This window comes from Ursus maritimus, unplaced genomic scaffold (assembly GCF_017311325.1).
Source record: "Ursus maritimus isolate PB19 unplaced genomic scaffold, ASM1731132v1 scaffold_11, whole genome shotgun sequence".
Lineage (NCBI taxonomy): Eukaryota > Metazoa > Chordata > Mammalia > Carnivora > Ursidae > Ursus > Ursus maritimus.
This window is the reverse complement of record NW_024423453.1, coordinates 3,643,197-3,663,660: the sequence shown is the minus strand read 5'-3', so window position 1 is coordinate 3,663,660 and position 20,464 is coordinate 3,643,197. Positions and strand designations below refer to the sequence as shown.

The window sequence follows — 20,464 nt, the reverse complement described above, 5'->3', positions numbered from 1 at the left end:
AAAAGTCCTTAGAGTAATGGGAGGAGGGCGAGAACTCGTGGAGGAAGCTCCCCCATACCCCAACCATTTTCCTATGAACTAGCTCTGTAATAATTAGGTGGATTTGAAAATGTCCTGCACAGGTAGGCATTCTACCGTGTGGTAACCAGCAGCCCTCCCTAAGTCTAGATTTCAGTCCCCTAAGAATTTCCAGAAAAGTTAATAATATAGGGGTCCTTTAGGCCTACCCGGTGAGAATTACTGGACAGAAATCTCCGGATTTGAAGAGAGGTCTCAAAGTGGGGAAGGAGGCACTTTGCAGATAACCACAGATCCCAGTCGAGATATTAATAATTGATGACCAGGGATGGGGCATTGACTGTTTTTTGAAGTTGTGCGCCGCCAAGCAGAATTTTAAAGGCACCAAGCGGAACGTGTGGCGAATGAGCTGTTCGGCAAATCATTTCTTCCCTTTGCGAGGCTGTAAAAGCCCTTTTTAAATGTGGCTAGGGTGACAAGGATACAGATTGGGTAGACAGGAGACCGGTGGCCAGGCTTATGAAGGAAGAGCCAGAGGGGCAGGAGACTACATCAATGACTTCTCCCAACCAGCATCAGCTGCAAGAGAGCCAAGCACGCCAAGAACCGAGAGCCAAGTACCTCCCTTACCCTTACGCGGCCGGCCTGCGTCTGGGACTCGCTTCCAGCCTCAGCGCCTGCGCGGCACAAGCGGGCGAGCTGGGGAGAGGCCAGGAAACTCCCACGACTATCTTCTCAGGACCCGCCCCTTCCTTAGAATCAAGAGGGAGGAGCGTAGCGCGCGCCCGCACCGAAGCGAGCGCCAAAGCCCCGCCCCCAACTCCGTCCTAAGGTTCGCGCCCGCCGCTTCGCCCCTCCCCACATACCTCTGCTCCAGACCCATTTCGGAGGCGCGACCGACGCGCCACGCAGGAGGCACTAGCACGAGGGCGTGCGTACGTAAGCGCGCGCCGACCCTAGCGCGAGGAGGCCCCGCCTTCCCGACCCGCCCCCGCCGGCCTCTCCTCCTGCTATCCTCCGGGAACTGAGGATCCCGGCATCCGCGCGCACTCTGCGGCTATGGAGGTCCCTGGGAGCCTGTGCAAGAAAGTCAAGCTGAGCAATAATGCGCAGAACTGGGTGAGTCGGGGCAGAAGAGCGAAGGAGGCTCTGGGAGGCTGTGGCTGCTGCTTGTTCCGGAGCCGCTGCTTCCCTCCCGCGTCCTCTGCATCCTCCCTGGAGCTCGGGGATGGTACCCGAGGCCGCGGCACCTCCCAGCTGGGGCGGTGTGTGTGTGTGGGGGGGGGTGCCAGACGGGCTGGCGCGGCGGGAGTCTTCGGCTGGCGCAGTGTGCGGTCCGACCCACCTTTTGGGGGAAGAATGACCCCTTCCCCAGCTCCTCGGCTCGGAAGAGACCTGGAAGAAAGTCCTTTGGGAGTGAGCTGGCGGCCGCTGAAGCTTGTACCCCCGATGGGGGATGCTGCTCGCATCCCTTGAAGTGGCCTGAAGGTCTGCAGAGGCGGCGAAGGGGGGCGCATTCGGTGCGTTCTGGGTTTTCTTGGCTCTGCCAGTGCACTTAGCCCAGGTTTGGATCCATCTCCACGTCTTTCCATTTCTGAGTTTCAGTGTGAAGGGAGAGTGCCCAACAATGTGGCCATTCATGAGTTGAGACTGCTCTGAACTGAGGTTCTTTGTGGCTCGGTATTAAATTGGAATGTCTAACAAATAACATGGAGTTTTAAGAACTCGATTTCTGGAGACAGTAAGGTATGGGAGGACTAATGGTTTATAACGTTTAGCAAGAACTGCCAGTTGGATTTGATGGTCAAGTGCTGTGCCCTCAGAAGGTTGCTTCCTTCCTTAATTCTTTGATGATCAACAGACTTAAGATTTTGTAAGTATAGAGCAGATTGCGGTGGGGGAGGGGGAGGCGGTGTCCAACTTTGGAGTCAGGAAAGGAAATGGTTTTAAGTTTAGATGGGTTTTTATTTCACAATATAATACGATCGTGAGGTTTAATTTTAAATGCAACCTTGCGAATCATCATTACCCTTGATGGGTCGAAGAAAAAAAAGCCATTTCAGGCAAATACTCATTTGAAGTCCTGAATTTACCGTGTCTGTTGTTACCAAGGATTCTCATCTGATTCCGTAATCCTTTTAACCTTATGTGATAAGGAGGGAAAGGAGATAAAAGGTGAATTACGACATTGGAAAGAGCATTGGACTACTGGCATGGTCTCTGGTTCCAGCTTTGCCATTTAGTAGCTGAGTACTCTTGTGGAAAAACACTCTATTTCTTTAAACCTTAGCCGACTTAACAAGGGTGTAATAGTGTGCACTTCACTGGGCTGTTTTGAGCAGTAAAGAAGATAATGAATTTCAAGGTTCAGTGAAACCACTACCATGTAACTTAGTATTGCTCCTGTACGTTGAAGTATTTCCTAGTTAGGGAAATAAGGTTGACTGAATTAGGGTATTTACAGGTAATTTCAGTTACACCATCCATAATTTATCTATTAACTTCTGCCAAATAGATGTGTGTTCTTTGTAGAGACCTGTGCTGCTCATGGAGAAGATGAAAAATGAGGGGCTCCATGCCTGCCTTCTAGTTGCTGATGGCCTGGTTGGGCTTGTAAGTGGCATTTGCCAAGTAATGAATATATCAGACCACAGTGAGTGGTGTAAGACGTTTTATTGCAATTTAGAGCAGAGAGGAGTTTATCCTGGGTGTTTGGGGAGGGTTTATGGAGGAGAAATGTACTCAGATTTGTGAGTCAGAGAGGTGCTGAATGAATAAGGGCTGGGAATAAGAATTAATATTATTTTTACTCTGGGAACAATGAAGAAACCTGTTTTAACAACTCTGGAGAATTTTTTTTTAAAGATTATTTATTTATTTATTTGAGAGAGGGAGGGAGAGCTTAAGGAAGAGCCAGTGGGGTGGGAGGGGCAGAGGGAGAGAATCTGCAAGCAGACTTCCTGCTCCGGACACTGAGATCATGACCTTGACTGAAACCAAGAGTTGAACGCTTAACTGACTAAGCCACCCAGGCACCCGTCCTCTGGGGAATTTTTATTGAGGAGTGGAGATAAGTTTGAATGGGGAGGGCTCTAGGTTGTGCAGTTGTTAATGTTTGGTTGCTGAATTAAGACTTGATTCCGTGGGAGCTTTTTGAGGAGGCTAGAATTTTTCATTTTATGGGACTTAGAAGTCTTCTTGCCCCAATAGAGAACATTCCTCGTATTTCCCTTTCACATACTTAAGTCAACTGATAGGCAGTAGTGTGACAAGCCATATACCTTTAAACTTTCCATCACATGATGGAGTTGGATTTCCAGGAAGACTGGGCTACTGAGGAAATCAAATACTTTTGAGCCCAGATGTGAAAGTCCTGGAGAACAGACAGGGTTATAGTGAGGTTTCAATGAATTAATATATTTGAAGTATGCCTGGTGCACAAGCACTATTTAAGTTGTTCTTGGTATGAATTCACCCAGTGTGAGGGTACAAAGGGCTAGGCTAAGGTGGTAGTGGGAATAGCGGAATAGGTGCGTTAAAAACATTCAAAGGAGAGTAAGAAGAAGCTAATTAGAATTAGGGGATGAAAGAGGGAGGTGGGTTAAAAGTTGATCCTGAGGTTTTAATCCTGGGACATTCGGAGAAAGGTGGTGACATGCTGGGAAATGGGGAAGTAGGTTGGGGGCTGGGGTAACGGTGATAATAGTTAAACATGGGAGGAGAGTTTACTCTGTGCCCAGTACAGTCTGAAATGTTTTATCTAAATTAACTTAATGAGTTTTTGCAACATTTCTGAAGTGGGTGTCATGAGAGATAGTCCTTTAAAGCTGCCTGGGCTCAGATCTGGGCTCCACTATTTACTAACCGTGTAACCTTTTGGCTAGTCACTTAATTTCTCTGTGCTTCCATTTGCTCGTCTATAAAATGGAAATGCTAGTCTCACTGAGGTATTGTGAAGATTGAAAGGAGCTAATATATAAAAATGCTTAGAACTGTCTGGCATATATAAGTGTTGTGTGTGGTTCTTAGTTTTGTTTTTTTTTCTTTTTTTTACAGTTACCCTCTTCATTACAATTAGTATTTCCACATTATAGATGAAGAAACTGAGGCCCAGAGAGGTCATAGAGTTGTTAGTGGTGGACCCAGTTTTCAGCATGCTGAGTGTGAGGTTCAGCTTTAGTAGATAGGCTATCCAGTAGAAATATAAGGGGAGCCACGTAAATAGTTGAAAATTTTCTAGAGGGCCCATTACAGAAAGTACAAAGAAACAGGTTGAAATAAATTTTAATAGTGTATTTTATTTACCCCAACATATCTAAAACAGTCACTTCAGTATAAATTAACTTTAATACTACCGTAATGAATATAAAACTAAGATATTTTACTTAAGTGCGTATTTTACATGTACACATCTCATTTCAGACCAGCCTCATTTCAAATACTCAGTAGAGACATGTGGACAGCACAGCGATAGGGATTAAATTAGGTTAAAGTTGGAAATAAAGATTTGATGGTTAAATTTGAGTTAGAGAATATAGAGGAAAAAAGAGATTAAGTCTTAAGCTTTGGGTAGTATCTTCTGTGAAGGAGTTGGTAAAAGAAGTGGATTCATGAGAGATAGGCAAAGACGTGGGAAAATGTAATGTTGTGGGATTGGGGAGATACCTCCATACATCTGCAAGAATGGGAAAGAGAACTCAGGAGTGAACTTGCCTCAGTCTGACAATCCGATGTAATGAATACCATTCTCCATCTCACAGAGCCTTTTTCCATTGGGATCAGCTTTTATCTGACCTTGGAAGTGTGTTAGCTGGGCTGAGGGAAACGTGGGGCACTCAGTTCAGGCCCAAGTGTTATTCACCCATTCGGTAGAATCATGTTGGGTTGCGTAGACCTACCTCACAGTGGAGTTGGAGCCTACTCTCCGCAGAGTGATCTGACTTTCAGAAGCACATACTTTCTCACTCTGGTTTGCCTTTTCATTCCCCTCTCTTCCACCACTCCCTGAATTTCCATAGCTCCCTATCTCCACCCCCAACTTTCCTTCTGTACCTTCCATCCTCCTGATTTTACACAAGCCCTTTCCTTCTGCCTGGGATGCCTGTTTATTACCTTTATCAATTACTAAAATCTTCAGAGCTGGGCTGCTTCACTGTATGGTGCGGCCCTTCCATGTGCACACATTGCCGAACTGTTTGTGCACCCCTGTGTTATGTTGCATGGTGCTATTACCACGTATTATGTAGGGAGATTTCATTGCAGATGTTCTGTGTCTCCGCTCCGCTCATATAGCAACATGGGGATAGGAGTGTGGTACAGAGTCAGCTTGGGTGCTTCAGATACTAAAAGCCTAGATAACAGTAATATCTGCACAGCTTAAGTTAGAGAATAAGCTCTGTATGTATAGGATTCACATGACAGTTTTGTCACTTACCACCTGTGTGATCTTGGGGACATTACCTAATACCTCTGGGCCTCACTATCCTCAAAGGTAATAACATGGATAATAAAACGTAGCTTATAGTGGCGGCAATAGTGCATACCTCCTAGAGTTGTAGTAAGGTTTAAATAAGTCAATATATGTGGAGCACGGTGGTGGCATCTGGCACATGAGCACTATTTATGGTGTGCTTGTTATTATTTTTTAATCAAATATTTAACACCAGCTTTGTGCAAGCCTTTATTCAGGTGCTGGGGATGCAGTGGTAAGAAGACAGAGTCCTACCTACTGTCATGGTTGTCGCATTTTCTCCGGGACAGAGTTAATTAAAAGGCAAACAAATGAATAAGATAATTTTCCCTTTTACCAGTTCTACCTTTTTGAGCAATTTGTCCCTTATACCGCTAGGTGCCTTTTACAAAAGGCTGGTAGCCCATTCTGGATTTTGGGGAAGACCGAGGTGGCACAAAAAAGAAACAAGCATGCGGAAATGGAACACACAGCTGATGAAAAGCTGAGGAAGAGGCCAGTATATTCATTCTAAACAACATTGGCCTGACTGTGGTCAGGGGCAGGTATTGGTCTTCCTACTGGACGCCAGGGAGATGCTGCTGGAAAAAATGCCTGAAGCTGGACCTCTGCTAAGAATGGACTCTTAATGTTGACTAAGAGTAACAAGAATGATAGCAAGGTCTGGGTCTGTGTCTAATCCAATAGTTGCTAGCCACCTGTGGCAACTTAAATTGAGTTACAGTTAAGTGAAATGAAAAATTCTTTTCCTTCTCTGCACCAGCCACATTTCATGTGCTACACTGCCGTATGTATCTAGTGGCCAGTGTATTGGACAGTGCAGTCTAGAACATTTTCATGGTCTCAGAACGTTGTCTTGGACAGGGCATCTCTAGATAGTACCATTGGGATGGCTGTCAACACTTTTTTCTACTCTCTGTTTATGTAATTCATTTTTACTTTCTTTCAGGGCAAGGAAATTTTGAGAGATAGTGGCTTCTTTGGAATCATGCTTCTGGTGATTCTGCAGCCCTGACTTCTGACAGGGTACCAGCAGTGTTGGCCTTCCCTTAGCAGAGTTGTGTCTCTGAATGTGAATTGTGAAGTAAGCTTTGCCTGGTTCTGTTACATTGAGTTTTGAGGGGTAGTTCTCTGCTTCAATGGTTCTCAACCAGATACAATTTTGCCACTCCCAGTGGGGTGTTTGCAATGTCTGGAGACATTTTTGATTGTTAGGTGTGCGCACGCACGCACTGCGGGGCTTCTGACATCTGTTAGCTAGAGGCCAGGGATGCAGCTAAACGTCCCACGGTCCACAGGACAGCTGAGAGTCATCTGGTTCAAAAAGTCATTAATGCTGAAATTGAGACACACTGTTTTATTCTTTGCTTTGAGTAAGAAAAAGGAAAAAAACGGCATAACTGTGAAATGCCAGATTAGTAATTTAAAGTAAAATCTAGTTGGTAATACCATTTTCTTACCCACCAGCCTGGAAGTTACCATCTTTTGCTCTGTGGCAGATCAATTATTTAGAGCATACCAGTGACAAAACAGTCAGAGTCCAACCCTGAATCGTTTTGAAAGCAAGTTACTAAGTAATTGAAGCGAAGAGAATAATTTGTCTTTTTGGTATTTACCTAAATGGGAATTATTTCTGTGAAATACCATTTTAAGGATAAAGTTCCTTACCAAGCGAGTTTTAACTGAATAAGAATAGTGGGAATAGTAGACAGTATCTGTAGAAGTCCAGTTTCTAATTTTTAGATGAATGCAGCTATTCTGTCTCTTCTTTCGAGTTTCTTTGATGCTTGCATACCTTCCCTGTGTGTCTCTCGCTCATATGTTTAAGTGTACAGTTCGTTGTTTTTTTAGTATATTCATAGAGTTGTACCACCATCCAATATCTAATTTCAGAACGTTTTCATTGTCCCCAGATGAAATCCCGTACCCATGAGCAGTCATTCCCCTTCCTACCCCTTCCTCCTCTGTAGCCCCTGACAACCAGTAACTACTTTCTGTCTCTGGATGTCCCTGATCCACCCTTTCCTATACATGGAATCCTACAATGTACGGCCTACTGTGTCTGGCTTCTTTCACTGGTTGGATAATATTCCATTTTATGGATATATGCCACACATTGTTTATCCATTCAGCAGTTGATGGACGTTTGAGTTGTTTCTCTTCTTTGGCTGTTACGGGTAATGTTGCCGTGAGCATTCGTGCACACGTTTATGTGTGTACTCTCAAGTTCAGCTTCCGAGATACAGGTTACTGAATTTTTGTCTCCCCAGCTTCTGATGTGCAGTCACCCTGGTGGGAGGCGCAGGGGTCTGTCATGGTGTAATGATTTCTTTATCTGTGTATAGTTTGTCTCTTTTCCTGAAATGTTTTTGTTTTATTTTATCCCCAGTCCCTAAAAGGGCTCAATCACCAAATAGTCTTAGATTCGTTTCTGACTTCTAGGAATCTCTTAGAGCTGGGCTTTCCACCTGGAGGTCGTCCAGGGGCCCTTCCATTAAAGGTATTGACGTTTTAAAATCTCCATTAAATATTTAAATGTTACTCAATCTTTAAAACAGACCTGTGGGAGAGCCCTCGTGTATATGCAGAATCCATGCATGATAGTTGACGGCAATCGGATAAGCCTGCCAGGAACTTAGTTTGGATTCGGGAGGTCAAGGGTGGAGCCTGAGATTCACTTACAGACCAGAAGCATCATTCCGGCCTTGCTGTGCAACGTGGTCTGCAGTAGCAAGGTTTTAAGTATAGCATTTTCAGATTTTCTCAGCCTCCAGGAGTGTACAATCTTCACTTTTGCTGTTCGTTTTTAGCTTGTTTATTTATTTATTTATTTTTTAAGATTTTAGTTATTTATTTGACAGAGAGACAGCCAGTGAGAGAGGGAACGCAAGCAGGGGGAGTGGGAGAGGAAGAAGCAGGCTCATAGCAGAAGAGCCTGATGTGGGACTCGATCCCAGAACACTGGGATTACGCCCTGAGCCGAAGGCAGACGCTTAACGACTGTGCCACCCAGGCGCCCCGTTTTTAGCTTGTTAAGGTTCAAAAGATTAACTTCAATTATCAGTAACTGAGCGAAGTGTGAAGTAAAGGCTGCTTGTCCTTGTATGTTCGAGATCGTCTCTTCAGCTTACTCACATCATACTCTGCCATCTCTCCGTAGTCTTGAGACATACAAGGAACATGCCTGTTACCATTTCAGAGATTCCCTTTGTAGGAACACAGTTGAGCAGTCAGTTTAAGGTGGGTGGTGGGGTGGGTGATGGATGTTGAGTCCACAGTTAGGCTTCATATTTGGTATATATTCTGTGCTTTTACAGATTTCACTTAAAAAGGCAGCGTTGTTCATCAGATCATAGTAAACTCCCAAGGCATACACTTCTTTAAATGACATCATAGGAGAAGTTAATTTGTCCCAGAGGGAAGTGCCCACGTGGAAATTAAGATGGGTCAAATAAGGCGCACAGGGCCACTTGTGTGCGTCATGACAGAAGTTTGTAGAACGTGTAAAAAATTTGCACCACAGATATCAGAGGCCTCGTGATGTTAGCCTAGTAATGGGATTGATGGTTGTTTAGCCCGAAGTGTAGAAAGTGAGTAAATTCTCTTGAATTGTCCCACTTCTGCTAGACTTAAGATTTCTGAATGTCTGTCATCATTTCATTTGCAAGTTATGCAGAGAAAACAAATCCTGCTTTAAAATAAATGCCTTAGATCTAACTTTTACTGAGCACTGACTAGGCGCAAAGGAAGAGGTTGGTGCTGGGGAAAATAGAGCTATAACTCACGTGCTTGACCTACCCTCCCAGGGAAGTCAAACTAAACATACATAGAAAGACGGCTGAAAGTATAAAACAGTCCCTAAATAACAAATCATGTAGACAGTAAATATATAGGGACTGCCGGGATGTACATACCAAGACACATAAATATTTCTACAAACCACCCAGACTATAAGGAAAGAAACAGTAAGCCTGATTTCTCCGTCATGTGGAGAGAAGTTAGGCCATTGAAGACGGAGAGTAGGAATGTAGAATGAGAAGGAAATAACTCACTCAGCCCTTAGTGACTCACTAATGTCCTTTCTTTGGGGCGGAATTATAGGAAGGATTTGGCTAGTGTGGGTGGAAAAGAAGGGAAGAGGGACAGAAAGAAGATCGCTTGTGGAAGTGGCCTTTAGATTGTCAGTAAAATTCAGGGGTAATCCTACCACCTTGCCACTCCAGTAGTTTCAAAAAATGCTCTTTGATTTACTCTGAGAAACTGGGAGGTAGGAGGTTGTGGCAAATCTTTTTTTTTTAAGATTGTTTTTTAATATGAAAAATCTCAAACATTCATAACAGTAAGCCTCCTTAGATTGCCATATCTGCTGCCAGAAGGTTTTTAAAGGTAGGACTCAAGGAACCCCAAGGTAGCGTTCCTTTCTAGTGGTTAAAACAGACAACCTCTGCTTATCTTGTATTTTCTCCAAACCACATCTTCAGCTGTTTATAGCTTCTCAGATAATTTTATACGTTCTACTCAATTTAAAAAGAAAAACAGGAGATACTTTACAGGACCAGAATGAATTAAAATTCACTAGATACATGTTTCTTCTTGCCCCAAAGCAAAATAACTTGGAATAAACCCCAAAGCAAAATGACCCAGTCAAACAGGTTCTGCCAGTGTAGGCACCCTCCTTGAAACCACCCCTCAACCCCCCTTCCTTCAGATTCTGTTCTTCTCCCCAGGCAGCTGGGCTGGGAGCTGAAACTAGTGACTGATGGGAAGTGGAACCTTGTTTTTGTTTAAGATCTTGGAAATGGTAGAGCTGGAAAGTAATGTTTGCTTCATTATTTCACTGAAAAAAAATAGGTAGGGAGACCCATATTATAATTTTTCAAAAGTAATTATTGAACACGTAGAGCATAATTTTATTGGAAATGCATTTGTTAATGAGATGATTAGTGGGGGACTGCTACAGCTTTTGTGGTGTGCCTATTAAAAGAATTGTCAGATTGTCCCTTTGGCCCCAGAGGATTTTCTGCATTGAGCGATAGTAGGGCTCAGAACGGTGGAGATGCTTTGTCTTGGACACTAGGAGGATCGCGGAGGGGGAGGTGGGAAAGGAGATCCCCCACCTCGGGCAGACCAGTTTTAGAAAGGAGGACCATCTGGAAGTTGAAGAGCGGGATAGAAATATTCTTTTACAAAGTTCGTACTTCTTTTTTTTTTTTTTTTTAAAGATTTTATTTATTTATACGACAGAGATAGAGACAGCCAGCGAGAGAGGGAACACAAGCAGGGGGAGCGGGAGAGGAAGAAGCAGGCTCATAGCGGAGGAGCCTGATGTGGGGCTCGATCCCATAACGCCGGGATCACGCCCTGAGCCGAAGGCAGACGCTTAACCGCTGTGCCACCCAGGCGCCCCTCAAAGTTCGTACTTCTAAAACAAAAACCAACCCCACCCCCACCCCATAGTTCGTGCTTCTATACCGCAAGGCTGTTGATACCCCGTTTTGAAGACTTTGGGCCAGGCTACAGCTCCGGTTGGATCCACTGCGACTGTTCCTGCTTCATTCTGTGTCCCTGCTGTGGCTGTGGGAAACGCTGTCCTGGTAACGGGTTTCGCTTTGAATTGATGATTATTGGCTTCACGTGAGTGGTTAGGGCTGCTCAGCAACCATTCTGGATTTCCCTTGTCACTTTTTCATTCTTCCTTGTGCTCAGTCTGCGCTCTGTCTGGAGGCACTCCCCCCCAGAAGTCATCACAGGTCTTAAGTGTCCTTGTTCCTCTGAAGCCTCGCCTGGCCACCCTGTCTGAACATCCCTTCTCTGAAATTTCTTCACAATTTTGCTTTATTTACTGTTTCTTTTTGATACTTACTCCTGCCTAACTTGTATGATTTACTTACTTATCTTCCCCCATCTCTCCCATTAGTCCAGTGGCTTTTATGAGCTTGCATCATAATCTATTGGAGGGCTTTAAAATACACTGTTGGGCCCCACCCCGGAGTTTCTGATTCCCTTGGCCTGGGGGCAGGACCTGACCGTTTGCATTTCTAACAGTTCAGGGGAGATGCAGAAGCTGCTCGCTAAGGGCCACACCTGGAGAACCACTGCACTAGGAGTGAGGGCTAGATAAGTCCCATGAGGACGGTGATCTTTATTGGTACTGTTCACTCTTGTTTTATCAGCACCTGGAAGAATGTGAGGCATGTAATATGCGTTCAGTAAGTAGTTTTGAATGAATGTTGAATAAAACTGTCTTGAAAAGTAAGAGCTATAAGCGGTATCAAATATAAACACCCTATCAAAAAAATGCTGTCACATAGCTGTTTTATAAAGATGTGCTGCTAAAAAGAACCTAAATTAGGGGCGCCTGGGTGGCTCAGTCGGTTAGGCGTGGGGCTCTTGATTTTGGCTCAGGTCATAATCTAGGGGTTGTGGGATCGAGCCCCACGTGGGGCTTGGTGCTCAGCTGGGAGTCCGCTTGAGATTCTCTCTCCCTCTGCACCCCCCCACTCATGTGCACGTGTACACGCTCGCTCTCAATAAATAAATAAATATAAAAAAAGAAGAACCTAAATTATGTTTTTGTCCCATAGGAAGAGAAAATAGAGACTCTAATTTTTTTTTGTTTTGTGTAGAAAACAGCTTTATTGAGATATAATTTGCATATCATTCAATTTAGCTACTTAAAGTGTATGGTTAAACGGTTTTTAGTATATTTACAGAGTTGTGCAACTGTCATCACAAACAATTTTAGAGTATTTTTATCACCCCCAAAAGATCCCTGTACCCATTAGAAGTTATTCCCCTGCCCCCCAATGTCCCAGCCTGAGGCAATCACTAATCTGCTCTCTGTCTCTATAGATTTTCCTATTTTGGACAGTTCACATAAATGGAATTATACCATATGTGGTCTTTGTGATTGGCTTCTTTCACCTAGCTTAATGTTTTTAATGTTTTTTAGGGTCATCCAAGTTGTAACATGTTTGAGTGCTTCATTCCTTTTTATTGCCATATAATATTCCATTGAATGGATATATATATATATATTTATATATATGGATATATATATTTATATATATATGGATATATATATAAATTTTAAAATATTTTGTCTGATTATCAGTTGATGGACAATTGGATGGTTTCCACTTTTTGGCTTTTATGAATAATGCTGCTATGAACTTAGGTGTATATGTTTTGTGTGGATGTGTTTTCATTTCTTATGAGTAAATATCTAGGAGTTTTAATTATTTGATCACATGGTAACTGTATATTTAACATTTTGCAGAAGTACTGTTTTCCAAAGTGGCTGTACTATTTTGCATTTTCACCAACAAATGTATGAGGATTCTAAATTCTCAGTATTCTCACTAGCACTTGTTACTGTCTTCTTGATTACCGCCATTCTAGTGGGTTGTAGAGGTATCTCCCTGTGGCTTTGATTTGATGTGCCCTTTTCTGATGGCTAAGGATATAAATTTTTTTTTTGTTGTTTTTTGCGTGAGAGAGTGGGGGGCCAGTGAGGGAAGAGAATCCCAAGCAGGCTCCATGCCCAGTGGTGTTCAGTATCACAACCCTGAGATCATGAGCTGAGCTGAAATCAAGGGTCAGATGCTCAACTGATTGAGCCACCCAGGTGCCCCTGAACATCTTTAATCTGCCTATTCTGTCATCTGTATTTTTTCTTTGGAGAAATGGCTCTTCAGATTCTTTGAGGCCTGTGTAAATTAATGCTATTTTTGTTTAAGAAGAGAATTTGGAAGTGGGGCCTGGGTGGCTCAGTCGTTAAGCATCTGCCTTCGGCTCAGGGCGTGATCCCGGCGTTATGGGATCGGGCCCCACATCAGGCTCCTCCACTGTGAGCCTGCTTCTTCCTCTCCCACTCCCCCTGCTTGTGTTCCCTCTCTCGCTGTCTCTCTGTCAAATAAATAAATAAAATCTTAAAAAAAAAAAAAGAATTTGGAAGAAAAATTGCATTCCACTTTTTTTGTGGAATAACCACAAATCAGCAGTGCATCTGCTTTTTTCCATCATGCATTTCATGATACCTGCAGACCTTCCACACTTGGTTCTGGAGTCTGCTTAGATGCTGCCTTCTTAGAGGCCTTTGTTGATCATCCTGGCTGAAGAGGCACTCATCCCTGATCCTTCTTTCCAGTCTTACCCTGTTTTATTTTCTACAATGCACTTGTCACTCTCTGATATTACAATAAGTTTTATTGCTTTGTCTTTCCCAGTGGAATGTAAGCTCAGTGAGGTGGGGACCCTGTTCACTTGGTGAGGCCCTACTGCTAGGGCCTCAGTACATACTGCTTGAATGAATGATTAAGTGAGTGGAAGACTGGGCTCGGGAGTCCACCATTCCCTTGTTACGGGAACTTGGGCAAGCCCTTTAACTTTTTCAGGTTTAACATCTTCATTTGTAAAACCGCAGAGGTAAGAGTCTTTGCATTCCTGGGTGGCTCTGAGGGTTAAATTCATTGGTGTATGTAAAGCACCAAAGGCCATACCAGGTACTATAAAGAAAAGAAAGCTGTTAGTTTTAATCTTTTTTTTTTTTTGCTTTTGGCATGTTACATAGAATAGTGACAGCAAGGAATATGTGTTTACTTTTTTTTTTTTTTTAAAGAATTTATTTATTTATTTGACAGAGATAGAGACAGCCAGCGAGAGAAGGAACACAAGCAGGGGGAGTGGGAGAGGAAGAAGCAGGCTGATAGGGGAAGAGCCTGATGTGGGGCTCCGTCCCATAACGCCGGGATCACGCCCTGAGCCGAAGGCAGACGCTCAACTGCTGTGCCACCCAGGCGCCCCATGTGTTTACTTTTTAAAGGACTCAGGTGAACCAGAATTTTGCTTCTTTTTTCCAGGGGATGCAGAGAGCAACTAATGTCACCTATCAGGCTCATCATGTCAGCAGGAACAAGAGAGGTCAGGTCGTGGGGACCAGAGGTGGTTTTCGTGGTTGCACAGTTTGGCTAACAGGTATGGTCTAGAGAAATAAATCAATTAATTTCAAAAGCAGTGTTTATAGACAGTCTGGAACCAGGATATAGTATATTTATGTAAATTTTGAGCTGTTTTTTTTGGCTCTTTGCATTATTATATAAATTTTGTAATTGATTTAACCAGTTCCTCCAAAATCTGGCTGGGATTTAGTTTGGGATTACATTGTATCTAAAGGTCAGTTTTGGGGAAAATTGATCTTTAAAATATTGGGTAATCCTTTTCTTGAACATGGTTTATGCCATTGATCTTATCACTAGTGATGCTTATAAATACTGTTTATCAGATTTTTTGGTGCTTGTTTTATGATCTTATCAGTTTTCATAAATGTATATTTGAAAAGGACATCTATTCCCTGATATTTGCAATGTTCTATATATGTTCATTAGATCAAGCTTGTTAATTATGTTGTCAAATCTTCTGTAGCCTTGGTTGATTTTTTTTTTTTTTTTGGACAATATTGTTGGAAACAGAAGTAAAGATTTCTTTCTTTATCTTGCAGTTTAGTAGCTTAACCAGGATCCGTCAAGCTATTGAGTGGTTTGCCATTTTCCTGGAATGCAGTTTGCTTTTTCTCAGATTTTTATTTCAGATAAACTTTCTTTTATATTTTTACATTGGTTGGTGTACTAGTTTCCCAGGGCTGCTGTAATGAATTATTTCAAACAATGGGGTGGCTTCAAACAGCAGAAATTTATTCTCTGACAGTTCTGGAGGCTGGGAGTCTGAAATGAAGGTTTTGGTGGGGTTAGTTCCTTCTGTAAGCTCTGAGGGAGATTCTGCTCCAGGCTGCTCTCCTGGCTTCTGGAAGTTGTTGGCGGTCCTGGGTGCTCCTTGGTTTGTAGATGTCGTGCTCCAGTCCCTGCTTTCATCCTCACGTGGCCTGGTAGTGCCACCAGTCGCTGGATTTAGTGCCCTTCCTAGTACTATAGGACCTCATTTCAATTGAGCTAATTACATCCACAAAGAGCCTGTTTCCAACTGAACCCACATTCTGAGGCCCCTGGGGGTGGGGGTGGGGGACTATTCAGTCCAGTACATTTGGTTTCTTTTCTTCAGTGTACTAATTTTCCTTATCTAGTTTTGGATTATCTCTCTTGTAATTGTGTATTAATTTTCTCCAACTGCTTTAATTTCGTTGCCTTTTTGTCTGTGTTCACTGTAAACATCTCAGTGCAACTTCCTATGTCAGTAATTAAATTTTCAGTAGTCTCTCTTCTTACTTTGTTTCAAATTAAATATATATAAAATGAATATGTATATATATATATGCATGTATGTATAAATAGGTACTTTTATTATTTAGGTTGTTTTGTATAAAAAGTCTAAGAGTTTGGAGTTCAGGGGTTTTTTCCCCCTCATACTTAGTGCTCAGCACTTTTAACTGTGGTTAAAAACAACAAAAAAACCCAGAAACCCTTGCCTCCATCTGTTTGTTCAGTTACTGTTGCTGTGTAACAAAGCACCCAAAATCTAGTGGCATAAAACAACCATTTTAATTTGCTTACCGTGTTGTGGGTGAGGAATTCACGAGGGCTCAGCTGGGCGGTGTTCCCTGACGTCTGAAGGCTCACCTGGCTGGAGTCGGTGATCCCTAACTCACTTGACGCTGCCCTCAGCTGGGAGCTTAGCTGCTGAACACCTGCTGATCGTGAGCTTGCTAGCATGGTGGCCTCGAGGTATGCAATAGTGGGCTTCCCTCAAGTGGAGGGTTAAAGCGACACGCACAGTAGCTTTATCTGACCCTGCCTTAGAAGTCACACATGGTCATTTTCACTACATCCTTTTGGTGATAGGTGAATCCTGAGGGCACCCTACATTCAAGGGAAAGGAATTAGACTATACGTCTTGATGTGACAGTGGTGATGTCACACTGTCAAAGAGGTTGCAGTGTGGGAAATCCTGTTGCAGCCATCTTTGGAAAATACCATCTGCTATACTATTTAATACACGTTTTTTGTTTTTATTTTATTTTATTTTATTTTATTTTATTTTATTTTTTTTAAAGATTTTATTTATTTATTCGACAGAGATAGAGACAGCCAGCGAGAGAGGGAACACAAGCAGGGGAGTGGGAGAGGAAGAAGCAGGCTCATAGTGGAAGAGCCTGATGTGGGGCTCGATCCCAGAACGCCAGGATCATGCCCTGAGCCGAAGGCAGACGCTTAACCGCTGTGCCAGCCAGGCGCCCCTGTTTTTTGTTTTTAAAGGTTTATTTGAGAGAGAGCACGAGTGGGAGGGACAGAGAGAGAGGGAGAGAGAATCTCAAGCAGACTCCACACTGAGTGTGGAACCTGATGGGGGCTTGATCTCAGGACCATGAGATCATGACCTGAGTGGAAACCACGAGTCGGACACACGAGCTACTGTGCCACCCAGGCTCCCCAATATATAAGTTTTTAATATATAAAGCAATTAATACTATCGATCCTCCTAACATAGCATCCACTTTTTTTTTTTTTTTGGTTAGCCTTCTATACTATCATGACTTCTTTCAAAGAAATCAGTACCTGAGACTTCCGTCCTTATCTCTTGCCTCATCACCTCCTTAGTTGTGAATTCTGTACTTAATACTCATCAAGGTGGCAAGTATTAGTGCATATATACATGCTTTCCTTTTCCTTCTTGTTGTTTAGTGAGTAAACATCGTTGGTAGAGGAAGGTGAGTTGAAGTAAGGATATTCTTCAATTAATTATATTATAAATTGGACGCCCTGATACTCTATCATGGGAGTCTATGGGATGTATTGATCCTGGGATATAAAGATAAGTTTATATTTAGTTTTACTTACTTTGTCCTTTTTCTTACCTCACCAGAAATAATTTGGACATATCACTCTGTTTTTACTTTGGCTTGTAGCTTTGGAATAGTGGTAATGAGAACAAAGTGATTATCTACCCTCTGAAACTGAGGAATTTCTAGGATACCTTTGGGCACAGACAGGAGTTATTTAAAACATAAATACTTGAGTAGACAACGCTGTAGTCTTGGGTCAAAATGGCGAACAGGCCTGCTGTTGCAGCATCAAGCCGGTGGCTGGAGGGTATTCAGAAGTGGTATCACAGGGCCGCAGGGCTCATAAACGAGTTAATGCGAGATGATACAGTATATGGGAAGGATGATGTGAAAGGGGCTGTGAGGCTTCCTGAGAACCTGTATAACATACGGTGTTTCACACTGAGAGAGCGCAGGATCTGACCAGGAGGCAGCAGATCCTGCCTAATGAGCAGTGGACAGAATATGAGGAGAGTAAATTCTTCCTTGAACCCTACCTGAAAGAAGTTATTTGGGGAAAAAAAGGGAGAAGAATGGGCAAAGAAGTAATCACGGAGTTGAAATCTGTTGTTACAGTTGCCCTCAAGTATTTTTAAGAAGTTGGATAAAACCTGAAATAGGCAGTTGAGAACTATTTGCACTATTGTAATTAAAAAAAAATCTCAAAATATAAATGTTCATTTTATTTGAACTACAGATGTTTTTCTAGCTAAGATGTAAATCTTGTAGAGAAATGTGAAAGTGTTACTGAGAGATGGCTATGAATAATGAATGTAATGAAGGCTGTGCCTTAAATTCTTTATTACCGAGTGGTTACCCTCCTAATGCTGCAGCTGGACTGTGCTCGCACTCTTCACCTTTAGGCTTATCTGGAGCAGGAAAGACCACAGTGAGCATGGCTTTAGAGGAGTACTTGGTGTGCCACGGTATCCCATGCTACACTTTGGACGGCGACAACATTCGTCAAGGTCTCAATAAAAATCTTGGCTTCAGTCCTGAAGACAGAGAGGAGAACGTTCGACGCATCGCAGAAGTTGCTAAGCTGTTTGCGGATGCTGGCTTAGTGTGCATCACCAGTTTTATATCCCCGTATACTCAGGTACGTGGCCTTTGTACTGTTGCTGTTCTCATGTCGTGGATGGAGAATATGCCATCAGGCAGAACAAGTTGTTCAAACACTGACATGGGCTTTGAAGCTAAATTCACATTAAAATAATTAACCTGTAGCATTTCTGTGCTGTGACTTTCTGAGTAAATTCAGTTTTGATAGAAAACTTGCTGTGACACCCCCTCCCCCCCAGTATAACCAAACTTGTTGACCCCAAGCCAGGGGCCAGATTATTTCAAGCTTGACTTTTCAATTCAGTAAACATACAGTAAATCCTCACCATGCGTCAGACACTAGGGAAAGTCTTCAGTTTCTTCACATACGCCTGACTACGGCTTCTTTGCTCCCAGGTCTTCCATCTCCTCTTTCATTACACTCTTCCTCTTATTTTAGCACCAATTCACTTTTTTTTGTATTTCTCTTCAAAAATTGTGCCGTTTTTCGTGGTGAGATTTTTGTTCCTCTGCTTGGAAGGCACTGTTCTTCCAATGGTCCTTCTCTTCTCCACATCATTCGACTCCTGTCTGTGCTTTGAGACTCGGGTTAGGTGTCTCCCCCTCCTGAATACTTCCTTTGTCCTTTGGGCTTTGTGGGGTACCTGTCCTTGGTGCCTGTACTATTGTGCTGTAACGTTTTATTATAAATACCAGGTCACAGTGGTTGGTGGTGCTAATAGCAGCAGTAATAGTAGTAGTAGTAATAAAAAGCATAGCAGCTAACCTTTATTGAACACCAACTGTGTACTGTGAATGAACTCATTTAGTGCTTATCACCCAATGAAGAAGGCAGAGGTGGGGCGCTTGGGTGGCTCAGTTGGTTAAGTGTCTGACTCTCGGTTTTGTCTGAGGTCGTGGTCTCAGGGTCCCGAGATTGAGTCCCACATCAGGCCCTGCACTCAGCGTGAAGTCTGCTGAGATTCTCTTTTACTCTCCCTCCCTCTCTCTCCCTCCCCCGTTCACTCTCTCTTTCAAATAAGTAAATAAAATCGTTAAAAAAAAAAAAAAAAGGCAGCAGTGAGGAGACAGGTGTAAATTACCCAGGGTCACATACTGTACATGGTAGAGCGAGGATTTGTACCCAGACAGTGTCACTGGAATCCATGCTCTCACCCACCATGCCTTGTTACCTCTAAACCCCACTGGCTGCTCGAAGGCTGAAACTGCATCTTACTTATCTTTATAATCTTGATGCCAAGTCCAGCTCCTGGAACACAGTAGATATTTAGTGTTTATTAAATGGCAGCATGACTAAGATGTGAAAAAATAGGTGAATTACTACGTGGTTAAAGGCAGGAGCTTTGGGGCCAGAAGCACTGGGTTGGAATTTAGCTCTGCCAGTTGCTGTTATGACCTTGGCCAGTTGACTTGACCTTTATAAGCTCAGGTAATGCCTACCTCATAGGGTTGCTCTGAGAAGTAGGTAAATCGTGCATCCAAAGCTCTTAGTACAGTGCCTGGTGTGTATTAAGTATTCAGTAAGTATAACAAATAATAGCATAGTTCTGGTACTATATTGGGAATTTGATGGTTACTTAGACTTTTTAAAAAACAACACCAAAATATGAGCTGTTAGAGTTAATAGTCAAATATCAGAGGGAGTGTTAATTATAAAGATTCACTTAATTGAACCATGGCAGGAGTCCTAAAAGGTCCTGTGAGGACTCCTTTTCATTTTCCTGAAACATTGGGAACAATGTCAATATTTCAGTTTAAAGTATACTAGATAACGAAGTGTATAAGAGAATGATAGTTGTTTTTCTTTCTTTCTTCCTTTCTTCCTTTCTTTCTTTCTTTCTTTCTTTCTTTCTTTCTTTCTTTCTTTCTTTCTTTTTCTTAAAGATTTTATTCATTTATTTGACAGAGAGAGAGAGACAGCCAGCGAGAGAGGGAACACAAGTAGGGGGCGTGGAAGAGGAATAAGCAGGCTTCTAGCAGAGCAGGGAGCCTGATCCCAGGATCCTGGGATCAAGCCCTGAGCCAAAGGCAGATGCCAGGTGCCCCTGCGTTCTTGAATCCTTGAAAATGAACAGTTTTCATAGTAATATAATAACTGATGTTCTTGCACTTTCTGGGAATTTGTGCAACTCTTGGAAGAG

General features: G+C 42.9%; 1 protein-coding gene and 1 pseudogene across 4 annotated transcripts in view; both read left to right on the top strand.

Annotated features, from left to right (window-relative positions):
- The first annotated feature begins 974 nt into the window (after positions 1-974).
- The window catches only part of PAPSS1 (3'-phosphoadenosine 5'-phosphosulfate synthase 1), a 225,085-nt gene continuing 205,595 nt past the window's right edge, over positions 975-20,464 (top strand). The window contains exons 1-3 of one of the 4 annotated variants that reach the window (XM_040626210.1): positions 975-1,137; positions 14,350-14,464; positions 18,125-18,360. In XM_040626210.1, the coding sequence (XP_040482144.1) occupies positions 1,078-1,137; positions 14,350-14,464; positions 18,125-18,360 (411 nt within the window). In that variant the 5' untranslated portion in view covers positions 975-1,077. Of the gene's footprint in view, positions 1,138-1,360; positions 1,539-14,349; positions 14,465-18,124; positions 18,361-20,464 lie in introns of those variants that run through there. The other 3 variants (XM_008689403.2, XM_008689404.2, XM_008689405.2) reach the window with 3 other exon arrangements.
- On the top strand, positions 17,258-18,090 carry LOC103661722 (annotated as a pseudogene).